The sequence below is a fragment of the Paramisgurnus dabryanus genome, chromosome 4 (genome assembly GCF_030506205.2).
Source record: "Paramisgurnus dabryanus chromosome 4, PD_genome_1.1, whole genome shotgun sequence".
NCBI classification, from domain to species: Eukaryota; Metazoa; Chordata; class Actinopteri; order Cypriniformes; family Cobitidae; genus Paramisgurnus; species Paramisgurnus dabryanus.
In genome coordinates this window covers 35,009,650-35,031,232 of record NC_133340.1, presented here as the reverse complement: position 1 = coordinate 35,031,232, position 21,583 = coordinate 35,009,650, and the positions used below count along the sequence as shown (strand labels likewise).

The following is a 21,583-nucleotide window of genomic DNA, read 5'->3' as shown; positions in this document are numbered from 1 at the left end:
AGTTACTGCACCAGTGACAGCTTGGGACCATTTTGACAATTTTTTTCTGACAGCATAGTATGCAGTATGCATAGCGTAGTATGCAGTAAGTTTTGCATTCAGAACATATGCTCTGTGTGTTTGTAGGTGGGGACTGTGGGAGAGGCAGATGAGTGGAAGGTCTTGTATGAGAAAGACAATCCGCCAGCTTCTGGAGATTCTCTGGAGATTCCAAATCTGATCCCATTCACCCAGTACAGGTGAGACTCTCATTTATTTACCTGCTGAAGATTACACAAACATGCAATTCCACCCTTTCCTAGGCAGTGTAGTGCTGGTCAAATCTAAAAAAAGAGAGTCTAGTGTTCCTGTAGCTTAACTGTATTGTGCACAAAGGTCACTGGTTCGGTCCCCAGGGAGCACACATACTGATTAAATGTATAGCTTGAATGCACCGTAGGTCGCTTTGGATAAAAACATCAGCAAAATTGTAAATGTAAAGATAGTCTTGTGGCCCTATTTTAACGATCTAAGCGCATCGTCTAAAGCGCACGGCGCACGGTCTAAATGGGCGTGTCCGATGCCACTTTTGCTAATTTAACGACGGGAAAAATGGTTTGTGAGCCGAGCGCAGGGTCGAAAAGGGTTGTTCATATTTTCCTAATGAGTGGAATGGGTGTGTTTTGGGCGTAACGTGCAATAAACCAATGAGAGTCTCAGCTCTCATCCCCTTTAAAAGCCAGTTGCGCTGGCCCTATGTTTAATCCCTATTTAGATGACGGACTTTGTAAACTGAAAAACTAAGCGGAGGAAGAAGACCACCAGTTTAAGATTAATGTTAAATAATTGTGTTGTTTTTCACTTGTATTGAAATTGTTATTTTTTTATTAAAACCTTTAAAACACGTTTTCTTTTAGTCATGGAAGTAAAAAAGCAGGCTTTTAATTGTTTTAAATGTATGGTTATCCAATATCATCAAAAAATAATTTACAAGTATGTAAGAAAAGGTTTGTACTGTAAAAACCCTTTATTTGTAACAAACAGGAGATAAAGAATTTACAAACGGCTCTCCGCACGTTTCAGCACTTGGACAGCGTCAGTTTTTTTAAGCATTACTTACAAATTTTTCTAATCTTACCATATCCACAGGTACAGAGTCATCATATACAATAAATCCGTATCATTAAAAAAAAAAAAAAAAACATTTAAAAACAGATGCTTTTGTTTAAAGCAAAGCATTTATTAACTTACTAGTCTGCAGGTGAAGCAGCTCTTTGCGCCTTCTAACGTCTCATAATTACTCCTCATTTATGTCCAAGAGATTCAATAATAATCTTTTACATTCAATCCTTTAATCTTTCATATTTAAAAGCGTTTTTGTGCTGCTGCGCATTTATGTTTGTGATAAGCAAACCCGCGTTATCTTCTCGTTTATAGGCGCATATTACTAATGCGCTCTTTAAACAACAAAACACATATTGGTCAATGGCGTAGTCTATTTTATGTGCCTCAAAATAGCAACGTGCCAACAATGCGCCTGAACACACCTCGTTTTCAGACCAGAACGCCCATGAGCGCAAAAGGGGGTACAAATGCATTTGCTATTTAAACAACGTGGCGCTAAACGTGAAAATGATAATTGCGCAGGGTCGAAACTAGCACTTGCGTCGCGCATTGCGCCTCATTGCGCCGGGTGTAAAATAGAGCCCTTGGTGTTTAGGATAGTTAGAGGAATAGTTCAGTCATTGTTTACTTACTCTCACATCCTCCTAAACCAACCCTATCTCACGTTATTTCATGGTATAATGGGGAAAAAGTTTATTTGTTTATTTGCACTGCAAAAAATGACTTTCTGACTTAGTATTTTTGTCTTGTTTTCAGTAGAAATATCAAAAATTTCTTAAATCAATATGTCTAGTTTTTATACAAAACATATCAAATTTAAGTAAATTTGTGCTTAAAACAAGCAAAAAAATCTGCCAATGGAATAAGATTTTTTTCTGTAATTTACTCAATACAAGAAAAATTCAGAAATGAGTAAATAACGCGATATTTGTCAGCTCTGGCAAGGGTTTGCATGCTAAAGATGCTGTCATAGTTTGGGTTGCAAATGTTATCAGGGCTCGTAGAAAATCGCTTTGTTACTTTGTCCCGCGTTACTTTTGCCCTGGTTCTCCCCTAATAGTAATTGTCGCTTGGGGTTGGGGTAAGGTGGGGGTTTGGGTAAGGATGTCTGACATGAAAACAGAGGGAAAATCGTGTCCATCAACACAAATAAACAAATAAAAAAATTTGTGACTATACCACGAAGTAGCATGAAATTGGATTACCCAGACCCACATTATTTTCTTTGTTTAAGAGAAGATACTGTGTTTTAGAGTCAGTCCCGTGTTTCTCAGGTTTGTGTAAGGAAAAGACAGAACTGCCGTAAATCTCACATACAGTACCAGTCAAATCTCATTCCTGTTCAATTTAAACATGGCACGTCATAACGCGTCACATTGGTTTTCGTATCTTGTCACTGATGGCAAACCTGTCGCAACACATAGTGATACTCCATGTTTGAAATGAATGAAATATGAGAGCCGCAATGAAGGGCCAGACTTTCAGCGAATCGTTTTTTGGAGCCTAATAGATATTGTGTATCAGAAAATTACTGGATTCATTGGAATGATTTCAGAGAATGTTGAGGAATAAATAATGGAATGTTGATTTTAATCTCAACAATCAAAATTTTGAGGTGTAAATAATGACAGGCTGTTTATGTTTATGTGCACTGTCCCTTTAAGAAAGATGGATTAGGTAACATGGATGCACTTTTTAGCAGGATTGCTTACATACAACTTTTTTTTTTTTTAGATTTCCTTATATCTCTCCATCTCCCACTATCTCTGTTACTAGCTTTAGTTCCCTGTGTTTCATTCCCCTCTTTCTCCTTCTCTCCGTTACCCTTTTCCATTTCTCTCCTTAATTGATTTTCTCAAGGTCTTGTGAAAAGATGGTCTTCTGATTCTCAGCACACTATCTTGTCCTAAAGGGATTACAGATGATCAGAGGGTGTAGAGATCTGTTATCCTGTCCAAAATCCCCTGTTCAACCACTATTCAAGAGCAAGACCAGAAGATTAAAAACATTGTTTTACCTCCCTCCTTTTATACATGCGTACCAGGTTCAGGATGAAGCAGGTGAACGTCGTGGGTTCGAGTCCGTTCAGTCAGCCGTCACGTGTGATGCAGACCCTTCAGGCCAGTCCAGACGTGGCTCCTGCAGATCTCAGCGTGGTCTCCGCCAGTGAAACCAGCCTGAGGATTCGGTGGGAGGTGAGAATTGGTCACACACACTTGAAAGTAATATTTAAGATGATTTCTATTTTATTATTCTGCATTAGGAACAAGAAAAAGTGGATATAGCTTATTTTTAATTAAGCTTATTTCTTGGAAAAAAACATTACAGGTTTTGATTCTGCATAGACTATTATCTATAGACTCCGCATTGTGATTGCATATGGAAATAACAATAAAAAAATGTATTACTTTAATAATTAAATTACACCTCTGGAGGTGTCTTACTATCCCTATTGTGTGTAGGCTAACTTACCATATTAATACTTTATAATATAAATATGTATATTTACTGTAAAAAAAGATGTGTTGCTTCAACTTAAAAAAATTGAATTACCTAGATGCCTAAACATTTTAAAAATATATGAAGAGTTTGGTTCCAAAACGCAATAAATCCATTTCGACTATTTTGGGTAAAAATTTGTTTTCTATTCCAAGAAAGTGACAAAATGAAAAATACTTTTTTCTGTTACTTTTACATAGCATCTTTAGGTTATAATAACATTAAAAATTCAAATCCGTAATTAGATTTTTAAAGATTTATTTTAAAAACTGATAATTTTTTTCACAAAATGCAATAAATCTATTGAATCAATATATAATATGCATTCATCTTTGCCATGTTATATTCATTTAGTTGACTAGTGGTATACACTGATTAAAAAAATAAACATTAATGGCATTAATCAAAACACTTACTTTGTCATATTAAGAACACTGTCATTGCTGATGTCATCCTTGGGACGTTGTCGCTGAACCTTTTTGACAGCGATCAGCTATAAAATGTTTTGGTCCTGCTCGATTTTCGTGGACTTTGAGTAAAATAATGGAACATTTTCATAAGATCCCATGAGGAAGCTTGATGCTGTCGTGTTTGAACAAGCAACAACCAGGATTTTTTCTTCTCACGTTATTAGATGGTGATGGCTTATGTTTCTTCCACGCCACAGAAAACCACCTTATCAATGCCATCAAAATAACTATTTTGTTTTTGTTTGTTTGTTGATCACGAAGTACAAAGTAGATGAGGAAAACTAGGATTCTGTTTGAAATCCAGGCTAATGTCTCATAATTGCAGCATCAAAGTTTGATTTCACATTGATTTCAACATGAACTTTGAACTTTCTGTGAAGATTTTCACAGAATGATTTTGATATTATCTAGAATGATTTTATGTAGAAAACAGTAAAACCCAAAACATTACTTTAGCTACATTTTTAGAGGCAGGGTCAAAAAAAAAAAGAATTGGGATTAAACAGGTTCTGGATTTGATGTGAACTAGGAATGGGCATGGGTACTCGATTGCTCGAGTACCCAAACGTGGCATCGATAATCGATCACAAAAACGATGATCGCGTGGGTTTATTTATTTATTTATTGTGGTTATGGCTACATTTGGATGCGCCTTTGGTAGTAAAGACTGGGTCCCTGTTTGACATCGTGGTGAGCTGCGCAGACCGGCGTATGACATCTGTACCATGCATGATTCAAAATCAAACAGATAAGTCCATTTCCTACACACATCCCCGCCGCAGCAACCTGCCGATCTGCACAATGCTGTGAAGTCAAACACACCTCACATCACTGAGCCACTGTGGTTTAGAAGGATGCCATGATTTTCGGATTCGCTTTTGGTAAAACGAAAATACAGTCAGTCAAGTGCATAATGTACAGCGCTGTCACAAGGGTTATCATCTCATATTTAAACATCAAGGGCTCTATCTTACACCCGGCACCATGCAGCGCAACGCAAGTGTCTTTTGCTAGTTTCCACCCTGAGCAATTATCATTTTCACGTTTAGCGCCACGTTGTTTAAATAGCAAATGCATTTGCGTCGCCTTTTGCGCCCATGGGCGTTCTGGTCTGAAAATGAGCTGTTTTCAGGCGTATTGTTGGTGCGTTGCTATTTTGAAGCAACTAAAATAGGCGCAATATGTTTTTTTGTTATTTAAAGAGCGCATTAGTAATATGCGCCTATAAATGGGACGACAACGCGGGTTTGCTTATCACATACGCTTTTAAATACAAAAGATTAAAGGATTGAATGTAAAAGATTATTATTGAGTCTCTTGGACATAAATGAGGACCGATTATGAGACGTTAGAAGAGTGCTGCTTCACCTGTAGCCTGGTAAGTAAATAAATGCTTTGCTTTAAAGAAATGCATCTGTTTTTAAATGTTTTTTTAAAATGCTACCTCACGGATTTATTGTATATGATGACTCTGTACCTGTGGATATGGTGGGATGAGAAACATTTTTAAGTAATGTTTAAAAAAAACTGACGCTGTCCAAGTGCTGAAACGTGCGGAGAGCCGTTTGTAAATTCTTTATCTCCTGTTTCTTACAATTAAAGTATTTTCAGAGGACAAACCTTTTCTTACTGTTAATTTTTTTTGATTATATTGGATAGCCATACATTTAAAGCAATTAAAAGCCTGCTTTTTTACTTCCATGACTAGAAGAAAATGGCTTTTAATGGTTAACAATTTAAAAAATAACAATTTCAATACAAGTGAAAAACAACACAATTATTTAACATTAATCTTAAACTGGTGGTCTTCTTCCTCCGCTTAGTTTTTCAGTTTACAAAGTTGGTCATCTAAATAGGGATTAGACATAGCACCAGCGCAACTTGCTTTTAAAGGGGATGAGAGCTGAGACTCTCATTGGTTTATTGCACGTTACGCCCAAAATACTCCCATTACTCATTAAAAAAAAGGACGAACCCTTTTCGACCATGCGCTCGGCGCACAAACCATTTTTTCCGTCGATAAATTAGCAAAAGTGGATTCAGACACGCCCATTTAGACGTTGCGCTGTACGCTTTAGACAATGTGCTTAAGTTAAGTTTTATTTGATTGTTTTTAATAAAAATATTTTAATTTTCACCCTGACACTATGGCTCCTTTGACAGACCCGCCCCCAGTTTTTCGAGTACATAAATGCACATCCCTAGTGTGAACAGGTTTTAACATTATCATAAATAGACAAACACAACAGATACGGACACATGCACACTCAAACGCAATCAGATACAGACACAAATGCAGTCTGTTGCGCTTCTGTGCGCCTGCTTTATAGGCAGGGGAAATAGGCGAAAGCGCTTGACAGCTTATTTTTCCTCTCTGTTTTCCTGCTATCACGAGCCGTAGCGTCTGTCAGTATCAGATGTAATTGCTGTTATTTTCTCCTTCACTTCTCCTTTTTTCCCCTCTCACCTTTTCAAAGCTTGAAGAGCGATCGAAGAATTTGAGTTGTAAAGGCACAAAACATGAAGGCTGTCATTTCATAAGGCAGGACTCCATTTAATCTAAAAAACGACTTCTGTAAAACGTCTGCTACACATTTGTGAGGTACTGATGCCGAAAATGACCCTGGGGACACATAGCAGATTAATGCATTTCTTGGGTACAGTAATTTATTACGCTCGCTCTAAAACTTTCATGTAGCTGCCATTAAAGATAAGGTTATACTTTTACAATTCTCAAGTAACTGAAGTGTTTCAAGTTTTAATGTCTTTAATGAAAAGGATTTCCAATAAGATGTACTTTATCACTAGTCGCCGTGGAAACGTGGCAGTGACCTCCAAAATGATTTCGACTGTGTTTAGATTTTATTTTGTCAAATGGCTTACATTATTTCTGCACATTAAACTTATATTTAAGAGAACATAAATATATATGTGTGTGTGTGTGTGTGTGTGTGTGTGTGTGTGTGTGTGTGTGTGTGTGTGTGTGTGTGTGTGTGTGTGTGTGTGTGTGTGTGTGTGTGTGTGTGTGTGTGTGTGTGTGTGTGTGTGTGTGTGTGTGTGTGTGTGTGTGTGTGTGTGTGTGTGTGTGTGTGAATAAAAATATCCAGCAGCATTAGAGTCATTTAACTAAAATGTTTCTCATGATCTTAATTTTTTTAAATGCTTGTAGGCATAAATGTACTATACCTGTGCCAGCATATTTATTTCTTATTAAAAAACTAAAATAAAAAAATTGTGAGTCCCGAAAACATGGGAACTTCTTTAACATGTTATACTTTACTTTTTACGTTTTTTACATATAACATGGTTTTAATTTATATTGGTTGTCTTTTATCACAACATAAAGCCCAGTATTGGGGGGCATAATTCAGTATTTGGTTTGTAATGCCGTATTAAAAAATAACTTGGAACCACAAGAATTTGAATAATGATTTATTAAAATCACTGATGCAATTGATTTCCCAGCTAGCCACAATTCCCAGCGTTTTTTATGAAATGCTTTAAAAGCAGTCGGTGTGCGTAGCTATAAACATTTCATAAAAAAGCATTTCAACCCTAGAAAAGCAACTGTGGGCAAACCCTTGGCGTTCATTGCTGGAAAATATCTGAGCCATGTGCCAATAAAAAGCAGTGCTGAGATGCTTTATGGACGATTTGAAATGTTTAATTTACGTTCATAAAGAGCTGAAGGAACATCCTCTCTGTTTGATGCACATTATTTGATGCCTGTGTTAGTTTTAATTTATTTAGATCATTGTAAAATCTAGCCACCCAGATAAATGTACAGTATAGCACATTCAAGCTATGCAGTTTATTCTTGCAATCGAACCCTTGATGTTGTTGTTACATATGCCATGTTAACCAGTTAAGCTACACGAGCATACAGGGATGGGAGAGCATTAAACATAAAGAAATTTACGTTTTGAATTTTTGGTCAAGTTCGCTTCTGCGAGCTACACATTTTTTTTAAGAAAACATTCAACACCCCATTCATACAGTTATTATCATTTTTCAAAGGTTTGTAGGCTCATACCTATTTATTTTAAAGGAATATTCCATTTTCTTAAAAGAAAAATCCAGATAATTTACTCACCACCATGTCATCCAAAATGTTGATGTCTTTCTTTGTTCAGTCCAGAAGAAATTATGTTTTTTGAGGAAAACATTGCAGGATTTTTCCCATTTTAATGGACTTTAATAGAGCCCAACATTTAATACTTAACTCAACACTTAACAGTTTTTTTCAACGGAGTTTCAAAGGTCTATAAACGATCCCAAACGAGGCATAAGGGTCTTATCTAGCGAAACCATTGTCATTTTTGACAAGAAAAATAAAAAATATGTACTTTTAAACCACAACTTTTCGTCTAGGTCAAGTCCAGCGCGACTTAACGTAAATGTGTAGTGACGTAGGGAGGTCACGTGTTACATATATAAAATGCACATTTGCGGACCATTTTAAACAATAAACTGACACAAAGACATTAATTAGTATCAGTTGACATACAACAACGTAGGAACGGTCCTCTTTCAAGACGCTTGTAAACACTGGGGCGGAGTTTCGCGTTCGTCCTCTGTGACCTCTTGACGTCATGACGTATTGCGTGGGGTCAGCTGGCGCATCACGACCGGATCTACATGACGAGAAGTTGTGCTTTAAAAGTGTATATTTGTTATTTTTATTGTCAAAAATGACAATCGTTTTGCTAGATAAGATCCTTATGCCTCGTTTGGGATCATTTATAATCCTCTGAAACTCCGTTGAAAAAAACTGTTAAGTGTTGAGTTAAGTATTAAATGTTGGGCTCTATTAAAGTCCATTAAAATTAGTAAAATCCTGCAATGTTTTCCTCAAAAAACATAATTTCTTCTCGACTGAACAAAGAAAGACATCAACATTTTGGATGACATGGTGGTGAGTAAATTATTTGGATTTTTCTTTTAAGAAAATTGACTATTCCTTTAAGGTGGGTGCTGAGTGCATCGCCTGCATGTATATAATAAAGATTGGTTATTTCAGATGTGTTGAATAGAAAAAAGCATTTCTGTCCACCTCAATAAGTTTGACCTTGAAGTGCAATTTATCTGACTATAAGTCTCATCTCATGTACACACGGGCATAAACACACTAGCACACAAGGAAAATATGCACATATGCACTCACACAATACACCGTTTCTTATAAACATGTCAAGGACAGCTGGGATGTCAAGATTCGTGAATAGGGCCTTAAATTAAGGTATGTTTGTCACGAAAGCTATCATGCTTTAAAAGGCTTGTGGATTACTTTGGTGATACTTCTGTGTTTATCACCCATCTCCATGTCGTTCCCTTCATCTTCATGTAGCCACTTACAGAAGCAGCTTACAATGGAAATCCTGAAAGCGTGGGCTACCGCGTACGCGCTCGGAGGTCGGACGGGCTCGGGCAGCCACGGATGGAGACGGTTAATGAACGTCTGTCTCGAGAGATGACGGTAGAGGATCTGGAGGAGTGGATGGAGTATGAGCTGAGCGTTCAGGCCTTCAATGCCATCGGCTCTGGACCCTGGAGCAATCCAGTGCTCGGCAAAACTAAAGAATCAGGTGACACATCTGGATAACTTTCCTTTATACTCTATTTGCTTGATGGATCTAGTCTTTAAATAATCATTCAAGATTTTTTTTTGGTTTATGTTACAAAATAGTAAAAAGTGTGATGTCTAGGCTTACAAATGGATCACCCGTGGTTGTCACTTTTAAAGGGATAGTTCACTTTAAAATGAAAATTTTGTCATCATTTACTCATCCTCATGTTCTAAACCTGTATGAATTTCTTTTTTCTGATAAACACAAAAGAAGATATTTTGAGAAATTGTGGTAAACAAACAGCACATAGTGACCGTTGACTTCCATAGTAGGAAAAAAATATTTTGGAAGTATTGTGATAAATGATGAAGAAAATATTTTGATAAATGATGGTAAGCACACAGTTGACGGTACTCATTAAATTTCATCATATGTTTTTATTCCTACTATGGAAGTCAATGGTCACTATCTGCTGTTTGTTTACCATCATTTCTCAAAATATCTTCTTTTGTGTTCATCAGAAAAAATAAATTGATACAGGTTTAGAACAACATGAGGATGAGTAAATGATGACAAAATTTTTGTAACCAAACCGATCAGAAGCCCCATTGACTTCCATAGTAGGGAATAAAATACTATGAAAGTCAATGGGGCCTCTGATCGGTTTGTAACAAAATGACAAGTGAAGTGAGAAAATGATGACAGAATTTTTATTTTTGGGTGAACTTTCCCTTTATTAGCATAAGAGTTATTTACAGCTTTGATAAGTCATAAAACATTTACATTTTGAAAATGCATTTTATCTTGTAACTTCTAACAGTTAGGCTAGTATTTGTAATATTTTATAATATTTTTATACATTATATGAACATTTGGTGACATCATTGATGCTTGTATTATAATAATAATAATAATGTATTTACTTACTCATTAAACATTAACTATGTCCTCAACTGTGCTAAAATCACAGGAACATAAGGCACAAATAAGCCTTATTGGGCTTATAGCGATTGGTCTTTTCTTCCATATTGTTGCGTATTTCATGGTGAAATAGAAAAAAATATGATTTCAGAATTGGGTTTTTATTAAATATTATGAATAAAAAAGTTGACATGCACAGATAAATCATCATAAACATTTAAGTATTCAAAAAAAGTAATGCTCAGTTTTGATTTTATGGTGAATTTGCAGTTCCCTCTGGGGCTCCAGAAAACATGAGCGCAGAAGCGATGAGCTCCACGAGTATACTGGTCAACTGGGCTTCAGTCCCTGAACACCAGAAGAACGGCCAAATCCTTGGATATAAGGTACAGTAACTACATCAAAGGGAATGCATTAACACCCTTAAAGGTGACAGAGAATGAAAAAAAAAAAACGTTTAACCTTGTCTTAGTTGAATAATGTTAGTCTACCCACATTTACGAGCATACAAAAAGTGCTCCGAACATCTCCATTTCATAGAAATCCCTCATTTAGAAATGTCCACCAGAAAATGGCCCAATCTGAACAACGGATACATGTTACATAAATTGCATCTGACTCCCCCCACTATCATTCAATTCCCTCCCCTTCAAAATAATTTGCATACATCCGGCCTCTAGACTCCAATGGGAAGTAAATTGCAGCAGTGTTTGTGAAGTTCAAGGCGAAATGGAGAGTCGCGTTACGAGGTGTGCTCTTCTATCTGTAAAATTTTGGTCTGTCCGTGTTCTGAAGAAGGCGAAGTTTACATTATTTTGAGTGACAGCAAAAGCAGCCAATCAGAATCAAGTTCTTGCATGTCATAATGAGGTTGCCAGTTTAGCCCGAAGGGACACCAAATAGGTGCAAAACCACATGTTTAAAATCCCCCACCCTGATATAGCTTTCTCAGAGAGGTTTTTAGGAAGCTTCTAAGGCATTACAGACCCAACCAAAATGTTGTTGTCTACATCACAGAACAAGGATAAATACAGGAATTATGCCTACTGAACACTAATTTGAGTGAATTTCTATTGGATGTGGAGATTTTGGGGGGAAAATGGGAATTTAATATATTAGCTGTGGTTTTATTGCTTGCTCATACTTTGGGGTTTAAATCAATCCCTTAATCCTCCTAGGTATTAAAAAATTTGGCATGTGTACCTAATGGTGTGGCTTGTTGAGAAAAGTACTTTTTTGCCTGATGGATGATAACATCCTAAAGAATTACTTTGAAGGAAGCACCAGAATATCATGGAGACTAGGGGATTAAAAAATAAAATAGAAATATCCACTTTGCAAGGTCCTGAAAAATGCCCTTTTCTTAAAAAACTCTTTCTTAGCAAGACAATTTTAGCAATTAAATTGTGTTGTAAGTGCATTTGCCCTTTTTTAGTGTAGCAAAACAAAATAACTGTTGCCGAAGGTAAAGTAGTACACATTGAACATTGGGTCGTAAGCCAAAAACACCTACAGTACCACAACGAATGGCATGCACCCAACTTAAAAAAAGGTCCTTCTGGTTATCTTGCTTTGATGCACATAGTTCATATCAAGTTCATACCGAACACATCTATAATCTGTATAAAGCTGAAAACCATGTGAGCTGTTACTTTTTTAGGACTTTCTCAAGTTTTTTACTCTTAGGGTGACATGATGCAACATCATGAAATTGCTGAAACATACCATAGGAAGAAACCGATTGATAAAATGCTAAGACTGTAAAAAGTGGGGAAATTAAAAAAAACAATGAATTATTGATTGCTTTTAAAGTCAGGACCAAAAATAGGCAAAATGTGAATCTTCTAATTTAAACTAGATTTTAGCATTTAAAGAGCACCTATTATTCGATTCACGATTTTACATTTCCTTTGGTCTGTAAGTGTGTTTTAGTACATGTTAATGATATCTATAATCTTGACTCTTATGTACTTACATTGTGTACTAAGACTGACGGAAAATTAAAAGTTGCGATTTTCTAGGCAGATATGGTTAGGAACTATACTCTCATTTTGGGGTAATAATCAAGGACTTTGCTGCTGTAACATGGCTGCAGGAGGCGCAATAATATTACACAGTGAATACACAGAAAATAGTCCCATGCTATTGAAAGTTACCAAGGGGACTATTTATTTGATTATTACGAATGAGAGTATAGTTTCTTACCATATCCTTACATAATTTCCCGTTGGTCTTAGTACATGTTGTAACTACAGAAGAGTCAAGTTTTAAATAGGAAAAATATCAAAACTCTTTGGTCATTTTTAGCGCAATGCTAATGGTCTAATCAGATTCAATGGATTGGAGAACCCGGAGATTGGCTGAATGTATTCCAAAATGATAAAAATCTAATTTTTAACTCTGTGGGAGCTGGAAAATTAGCATATTTTCAAAAATGTGGAGTGTCACTTTAAGTCACGAAAGCCTTTCTCTACAGTTTTCATGATAGTTTATAGCATGATTTGATCCATCATTTATGTCTATAGCACAAAATTTGAGTTTTTAGAACATGCTGTCTATTTCTGTGTGACTTAAATGATTTCCCTCTGTCACTAGGTATTATACAAAGAGAAAGATTCAGGGCGGGCTCCCCAGGTTCAGCTGGTGAACGGGCATCAGGTTCACTCTCTTCTTTTGCGGGACCTGAGTAAATTCATCGTGTATGAAGTCCAAGTGCTTGCGTTTACACGTGTAGGAGAAGGACCACCCAGCCTTCCCCCAACAACTGAGAGAACGAAGGAAGACGGTAAGCAACAAATACAATTTGTGCATATGTGCATCATAATCTACTTAAACAAATGCAGAGTCACGCATGTCAATCAGCAAATTGTGCAGCCCCGTGGCCAATTTTTTTAATGTTCCCAATGGTAATAACAAATCACATTTGTGTATGTATGTGCACAACACAATCTCATGGAAACTCCTAAGTTTTTTTTTTTGAGATTGCTAATTCATATGAATTCATACAATCACATTTGTACTGCTTTTACGCCAGTGATGGTTAGGTTAATTCCTAGGTATGTAGATTACCTAGGAAAACAAAACATTTGTTATTTTTGAAGAGGTATTTGTTCAAGAGTTCAGTTTAGTAAGTCTGAAACCAGAAGTAAAGTTCAGACCAGACGCGTATCACGTCACCGCACGAGCGTCCCATGAAACTGTCTATAAACGGTTCTGACCATACCACATGTTTTACCAAAGATTTGAAAGCATATTGATATTTCAGATGTAATTTTTTTGATTTAAATACGCTTGCAAGTTTTTAAAGCATTTTAACTTTTTTGTGCCATAGTTAGGTAAGCGCAGCTTCCAGACTCGTCACGTCTATAATGGAGAAATGTCACATAAAAAATCCAGATAATTTACTCACCACCATGTCATCCAAAATGTTGATGTCTTTCTTTGTTCAGTCGAGAAGAAATTATGTTTTTTGAGGAAAACATTGCAGGATTTTTCTCATTTTAATGGACTTTAATAAAGCCCAACACTTAATACTTAACTCAACACTTAACAGTTTTTTTCAACGGAGTTTCAAAGGGCTATAAACGATCCCAAACGAGGCATAAGGGTCTTATCTAGCGAAACGATTGTCATTTTGACAAGAAAAATAAAAAATATGCACTTTTAAACCACAACTTCTCGTCTAGGTCCGGTCCTGTGATGCGCCAGCGCGACCGCGCACATTTGCGGACCATTGTAAACAATAAACTGACACAAAGACATTAATTAGTATCATTCCACATACAACAACGTCAAACAGTCCTCTTTCTCCTCACTTGTAAACACTGGGGCGTAGTTTCGATACATCATCCGTGACCTCTTGACATCCTGACGTATTGCTTGAGGTCGCGCTGGCGCATCACAGGACCGGACCTAGACGAGAAGTTGTGGTTTAAAAGTGGATATTTTTTATTTCTCTTGTCAAAAATGACAATCGTTTCGCTAGATAAGACCCTTATGCCTCGTTTGGGATCGCTTAGAATCCTTTGAAACTCCGTTGAAAAAAACTGTTAAGTGTTGAGTTAAGTATTAAGTGTTGGGCTCTATTAAAGTCCATTAAAATAAGAAAAATCCTGCAATGTTTTCCTCAAAAAACATAATTTCTTCTCGACTGAACAAAGAAAGACATCAACTTTTTGGATGACATGGTGGTGAGAAAATTATATGAATTTTTTTAAGAAAATGGACTAATCCTTTAAAGAAATATTTATTTTCTTCGGAGAGTCATCGTTTATCCATTTGTTGGGTATTATTGCTTTGCATTTGTGCAATTTAAGTAACAGAATTTCTAAAAAGTATGTGGTATTTTTTGTCACATCCATAACATATGTATATTTCCCACATCTAATATAGAAAACACCCGAATAGGCTATTTTTATTTTTTGTCAGGACTAAAATATTAACAGATAGTTCAATATATTGTGAAAACATCCATTCTCTAGGAATTTATATTTCAAGTTTGGGCTGAAAATGTCACATCCAAAACACTGGATTACTCTTCTTCTTTTGTCACGTCCGCTGTCGTGTCCGGTGTAGGCACGGTGTTGCAAATTCCCGTGAGATAAGGCTGATGTCCACACATAAATTGGGTCAAAATTAGACTTTGAGTGAAAGCTACCCATTTAGCAGATGTTCCTCCACACACTCACACACCAGTACACACGCATTCAAAATGGTAACGCAAAGTTATGTGCTGCTTCATGCTCTGCTGGTTTCCAGCTGTGCCCGACATTTAGACTGGCATTACCTCCCACATGGCTCCAGACACACGTGTGTGCTCATACACCCGCCTGTCCTCCTGATGCCCTTACTGCATGAAACCTCACCCTCGCTTTATTCACCTGTATGAACCACCTCTATATCTCTAAATGTATTGTTTGCTGACCTACAGGAAAGATAAAATCACAAGGAGCTTCCTTTCATGTCTCAGTTGAGACAGCAATGAGATGACATGGTGGAAATAAGTTAAAGGCCTTGTGCTATTCAGATTTATTTCCTGACTGATGTGTCTTAAAGTGTGAGCAGAGGTCTCAACAACGTCTTAAACTGTACACAGATTTGCCAATATACCAAAGTATAAAATCGGAAATCAGGATTTTAATATGAATTCACCAAGCTATGCTTTCTAAGTTGTGTAGTTGTAATTTTAGGAAAAAATAAATTCATATATGAAGAAACAGGGATATATGTATATATGTAAACACAGATAACTCATCAATGTTAAACATTTGTATAAATAAATAAATCAATTAAATTAAATAAATAATCTATAAATTTAAATAAAAAATATATATATAAATAACATTTATATGAATACAATTTTTCTATATATATATATATATATAATATATATATATGTAAACACATTAAACACAAACTTTTATTTTGTATGAGATTAATCATGATTAATCGTGATTAATCGCTTTACAGCCCTAATTTTTATATAGTTGTTTAACAATTTTCTAAATAGTTTTAGACATTCTGAAAATGCAAAAAATACGTTCTTGAAAACAGGCTTGATTTTGTTTATGCAGAATATAATATCTTATTTTCTTTGAGAAATGATGCAGATGTTTCTTGACAGTTCACCTTACCGAGAGTCCTCTGAGTAAAGAAAGAGCGACCTCTGAGCAATAAAATTTCTTTTGGGACATATCTCTGAAGAAATATGTGCTTGCACGTATGCAATATTTTTCCACAGCACAGGGAAGTAAACGCTGCCATCTTCCCATTTTAAATGAGAGACAGCGTTTATATGTGGACTGTGGAGTCTCGCCAGCAGAATGACAAATGCCCCATTTCTGTCATTTTTCTTAATCGGCTCAATGGAACGACATTCAGTCTAAAATATACTGTACAGAGATACAAGGGATACTGGGATGTCTATGTTCCTAGTCTCTTTCCTCACACACATGCACATATCAAAACTAGTGGATTAGCAGTGTTGTTGGCCGAGTGTCCAATAGCAGAATTAAATGTGTTTGATGAGGGATTATAAATCACTAATATTTATATTTATGGATTTTAAGTTTACAGGGAGTATTTGTATGAAGAGATTAAAATGTTGTTTGCCGTGGCTGAGTTAAAAGCTTAGGCCTGGCAAACAGATGTTTTGAAGTGTTTGAAATATGATCTTCATAAAAAACATGTAAAAATGTGAACTACAGTAATCTGTTTTTAAATACTACACTGTATCTCTCTTTCTCACTCTCTCTCTCAGTTCCTGGTCCACCTGTCAGGTTGGTGTTTCCAGATGTGAGACTCACATCTGTGAGGGTTGTCTGGCAGCCTCCCTCCGAGCCAAATGGTATTATTATGGGTAAGAGAAACCATAAACCTCACACCCCTCATACACATATATATGGTTAGCTAGCTGTACAAAAGAGGGCATACCAATAGCTTTATCCTATTTAAAGAACTGTATGCATGTGCATATGCATCTACATCTACTCTATATGCATATACTAGGGCTGCAGAATATTTAACAAAACATTACTTTTAATTTTACAGTAAATTGTGTTTTATTTGTATTTTATTTATGCTTTATTTTTGTTTATGTTTAATTAATGTCTAGGGATGTGCGCTGCGACAAATTTAGCAGTCGTTTAGACCAGTGGTTCTCAAACTTTTTCCGTGTGCGGCCTCCCTTGTGTACGGTGCATTCCTTCACGGCCCCCCCAAAGAAAAGTTATGACAAAAACTGTTCTAAAATGTAACATTTTAATTAAACAAAACATATTAAGTTATACAAAGTAGTGCTGTTGATTAGTAGCCTTATTTTTTTAGGTTTAATTACACAGAATTCATGATAAATGAATGTATTTTGTAAAATGTCATAAAACTGGGGCCCCCCTGGGACCATCTCGCGGCCCCCCTGGGGGCCCGGACCCCAGTTTGAGAACCACTGGTTTAAACAAAAAGTTTGTAGTCGACTAGTCTAAAAGATAAAATAAAAACCGTCCAAAAACCTGCGTGTTTAACGTGCATCTTATTTATTTTTAAATAAACAGCCATCCCATCATTATTGCAGCTAAATAAAGATTATAAATATGTGGTGCGCTCGTGTTAGGTTATGCTTTTTAACATGTTCTGATGCGCCAGCTCCAAACTTAATAGGATAATTTTCCTCCCTGCTTATTAGACTCGATGAAGTCTCTCTTCTCAGGACACACAAACAAAATGATCTCGAAATACCACAGTATTCTTTCGTAATAAAAACATTTGTTGATGTCTTTAGTGTCCATGCATATCTTAAAGAGACAGTAACCTCAATAAATAAGTCTGTGTCATTAATGTTAATCAAACAACCCAAGACAAAGAAAAAATTACTTCTGTAGCTCAAAAAAAAAAAATTTAATTTGTACAATAAAGACAGCGTTATTATTCCTTTAATTTGATTTCTGCACCTAATGCTAATTTTAGACCTTGCTTAATGTGCAACTTTGTTCTTTTTTATAAATGTAATTTTTTATTTGTTATTTTTTGTGATTTTTACCCTCTTTTTTTTGGGTGATCCAAAAAAATTATCCGATCCGTGCCCTAAAAATGGTATTGTGATCAGAACTGTGAGTTTTGTGATCCGTCACACCCCTAATAATTTTTTATATATTTTAAATATTTCACTTTAATGTGTTACTTTAAAATTATGTTTTTAATCTAAATTAAAATATTTTGAAATTAAACAATTTAAAAAAATACTGTTTTAGACAATGTTGGGGAAAGTTACCTTTAAAAGTAATGCATTACAATATTAAGTTACTCCCAAAAAAGTAACTAATTACTTTTAATTAGTAATTACTAATTAACTGTTAATTAGTTACTTTTCATGGAAAGTAAGGCTTACGTTACTTTAAGGACGGTTTCACATTTGGTGCGATTGCCTGGTCCGAACCCGAGTTCGATTGCTCCCCCCTCCCCATGCCCCCCATGGACTGTGTTCACATATTATTTTTGCATCCGAACCGCGGTACGCTTGCATCATCAAGCTGCAGCCGGCGCGTTCTCATGTTGCTTGGCAACCGCTGTAAATGAGAAGACGACAAGTGTGATTGACTAACTGCAAGCAGAGAGATGATATCTGAATGCCTCCGCAAAAATTGACGTCGGCGGACAGACCGCGTTGTCATCGAAACGATTTTAGTATGTTTGCGGCAGACAGACAAAAGTGCGTTTCTGTATTATTTCTTTGAAAACAAAACCAAAGGTTTAAAAAAATAAGAACAAAAGTCAAGCAAGCATTCTATGCATTTTGTTGTCAAGGTAAGTGCACGCACACAAACACACACGTCTGTTTTGGTGGGACATTCCATATAATACGTAATTAACAGCGGTTCACTTCCGCGATTTGGTACGATTGCGCTCACATTAGCAGCGAACCGATCTGGAGTTCACATGAAACGAACCCCAGACCACCCTTTTTAAGCGGACTCGAGTACGTTTCGCGGGTGCGCACCCGAGTTCGGAAGACAGCGTTCACATCATCCAAATGTACCGAACTCTGATGTCAATCGAACCCGGGTGCGCACCAAAAGTGCTAATGTGAAAACGCCCTAAGTTACTTTTGCGTTACTTTTTCTTGACTGAGGCTTGATCTCTTTCAGGCCTTGTTTAGTTTAGTTCAGTACATTTTTTTTTTTAAATCAAATAAATTAAACTAAAAAAGTAACTTGCATTATTTTTTTTAAAGTAACTCAAATATTAATGTGTACATTTAAAAAGTAATGCGTTACTTTACTCATTACTTCAGAAAAGTAATATTATTACGTTATGCACATTACTTGTAATGCGTTACCCCCAACACTCGTTTTAGGGGACTAGTAGCAGCTGTACCATTTAGTTGACTAGTCAACTAGTCTCACACATCTCTACATATATTAGCAACAATCTATGAAAAGGCCACTTGTGATAAACTTTGATTAGGCATGTGGCCATCCATTTTATCATTTGTGTTATGGTGGTAAGCCATATGTTATTAAGTACAAAAGAGATTTATATTAACAGACGTATATAACAGTTAATTAAATACACACCTTATTTTTTTTTAGTTTTTAACTGCAAAGTTGTTTACATGATACATGAGGTTATCTGGCAACCACAGGTACTGATTTTTTTACAGTGTACATGTCCACATACAGGACACATGTTACTATTTACATAAAAATGCAGTGTTTTAATACTGCTTTGACTAAGCTATTTAACATAATAAATGTTTTTCACAACACAGAATAATGACTGAATTTATAAGTGTGACAAGGTTTGCTTGTAACCATTGCCAACTGGGCCATTAAAGCACATTTAAACATCACTATTAGAGTCAACACTGAAGTGTTGCATTGGATTCAGACTGACTGAACTTGTTGTACAGCACATCTGCCTTTCCAAACCCCGTGTATGTGTGTTACGAGATTTTCATGTATTGGGATTTTGAAACGGCGATGAGATTATACCGACTCAGTTATGCCGTTGTCAAGATTATGGGTCATTCGGGCGCTAGTGTGCGGCTATAGATGACTGGATTATAGACACTTAACCACCCGTGATGGATCATATAATCCTTTAATAGTGATATAAATGTGAAGCCTCTTTACCTCGAATGATCTCCTGCCTTCTGTCTCCATCGTGCACACGCTCGCACACAGAGCTCCCATCTGATTGGATCAATCGTTCCCTATAGGATTGAGCGATACGAGCCGCAGATCTTCAATCAGAGCGGACCTGTCAGTGTTCCAACGCTCATTTTATCCTCTCAGATCTTTGTAATATATTTCATACACTGGGATTTGCAGTTAATGTGACTTTCACAAAGTGTATGTCATTGTTCTGTGATTGCGCTTAACAGCAGTCGATTGCTCTCGCAATTACCGCGCGTCTGTCCGTACAGTGCGAATGAAGCGGTGACCTTCAGTAGATTTCAGTCATCAAATCCATAAACCATTTAAGGCCAGAACTGGATCATGTCTGTATTGCATTAAAGACGTGACTTGCCGCCACTGGTTTAATGCGCGTATACATTACTGTTGTTTTATTGCAGTTTAACCTTTCATCGTGGCTCTCAGATGAGTTTCAATGGGAATGTATTGAAAGCGAGAGATGATGATGGTGAATATTGATTGGTGGAGGTCTTGTTGTGTTTCATTTCACTACACCCTTTAATATATCTTTCTTTCTCTCTCTCTCTCTTGTACTCATTCTTTCTCTCTCTTATAATTATGCTTTTTCATTTTCTATCTCTCTCTCTCCCGTTCGTTTTTCATTCATTGTCAACCTATTTCATTGTATTTTTTTCACAGTTTCAATTTAAGTGAGATTTATTGGCATAATAGAAAGTGTGCATTTTGTTACGTAAACTTTGCAGCATAGAAAGACTAGTGAATGGCATGGTGCCAAATAACTTTGCATAACTTATGAAAATGAAACATTGTACACTATGGGCCAGAATTAATAAACTACTGTCAGGATTTACTTAAGACACACAGTAGTGTATAGTTGTTTTTGCTACTGACCTTATTGCATATGCACTTGTATCCTGTCAGAACTGTACAAAATTGTACATTTTCTGTCGCTGGGGTTGTACCCTAAAGGGGGTCACACATTGGACGCGCAATGTCAAGTCGCGTCTAGGAAACTCGGAGGTATCGTAAACCGGAAGTGCATATTAAATAGCAAGAGCTTAAGCCGAAAGTATACTAGGGACGCCGCGTATGCGCGCCGTCCGCATGATGTCATTTTCGTCATCAAGAGGGTCCGCGGCCGGCCGCGTGCAGCCCAAAATTTGAGACCGCGCGGACAGTCCGCGTACAACAGCGCATGCGCGTGAAAATATTTAGACAGTGCACTCCACTATAAACAATTATTCAAAGGAAATAGACAGCATTTGTACACACACTATCGTTTTTCTTCTTTAACTTTTACTTCTTCCAAGAACAGAAAGCTGTGGAGCATGTTTGTTTGATTCCTGTTCTTTGTTGTCTTGTTGTTTGTTCT

At 36.5% G+C, this 21,583-nt stretch overlaps 1 protein-coding gene across 3 annotated transcripts in view; it reads left to right on the top strand.

Moving 5' to 3' along the window:
• sdk1b (sidekick cell adhesion molecule 1b) overlaps positions 1-21,583 on the top strand; it is a 328,241-nt gene that overhangs the window by 258,930 nt on the left and 47,728 nt on the right. For all 3 annotated transcript variants that reach the window (XM_065254359.2, XM_065254358.2, XM_065254357.2), the window contains 6 exons: positions 127-239; positions 3,149-3,299; positions 9,421-9,658; positions 10,832-10,947; positions 13,157-13,346; positions 16,821-16,919. In XM_065254359.2, coding sequence (XP_065110431.1) covers positions 127-239; positions 3,149-3,299; positions 9,421-9,658; positions 10,832-10,947; positions 13,157-13,346; positions 16,821-16,919 — 907 coding nt within the window. The remainder of the gene's footprint in view (positions 1-126; positions 240-3,148; positions 3,300-9,420; positions 9,659-10,831; positions 10,948-13,156; positions 13,347-16,820; positions 16,920-21,583) is intronic.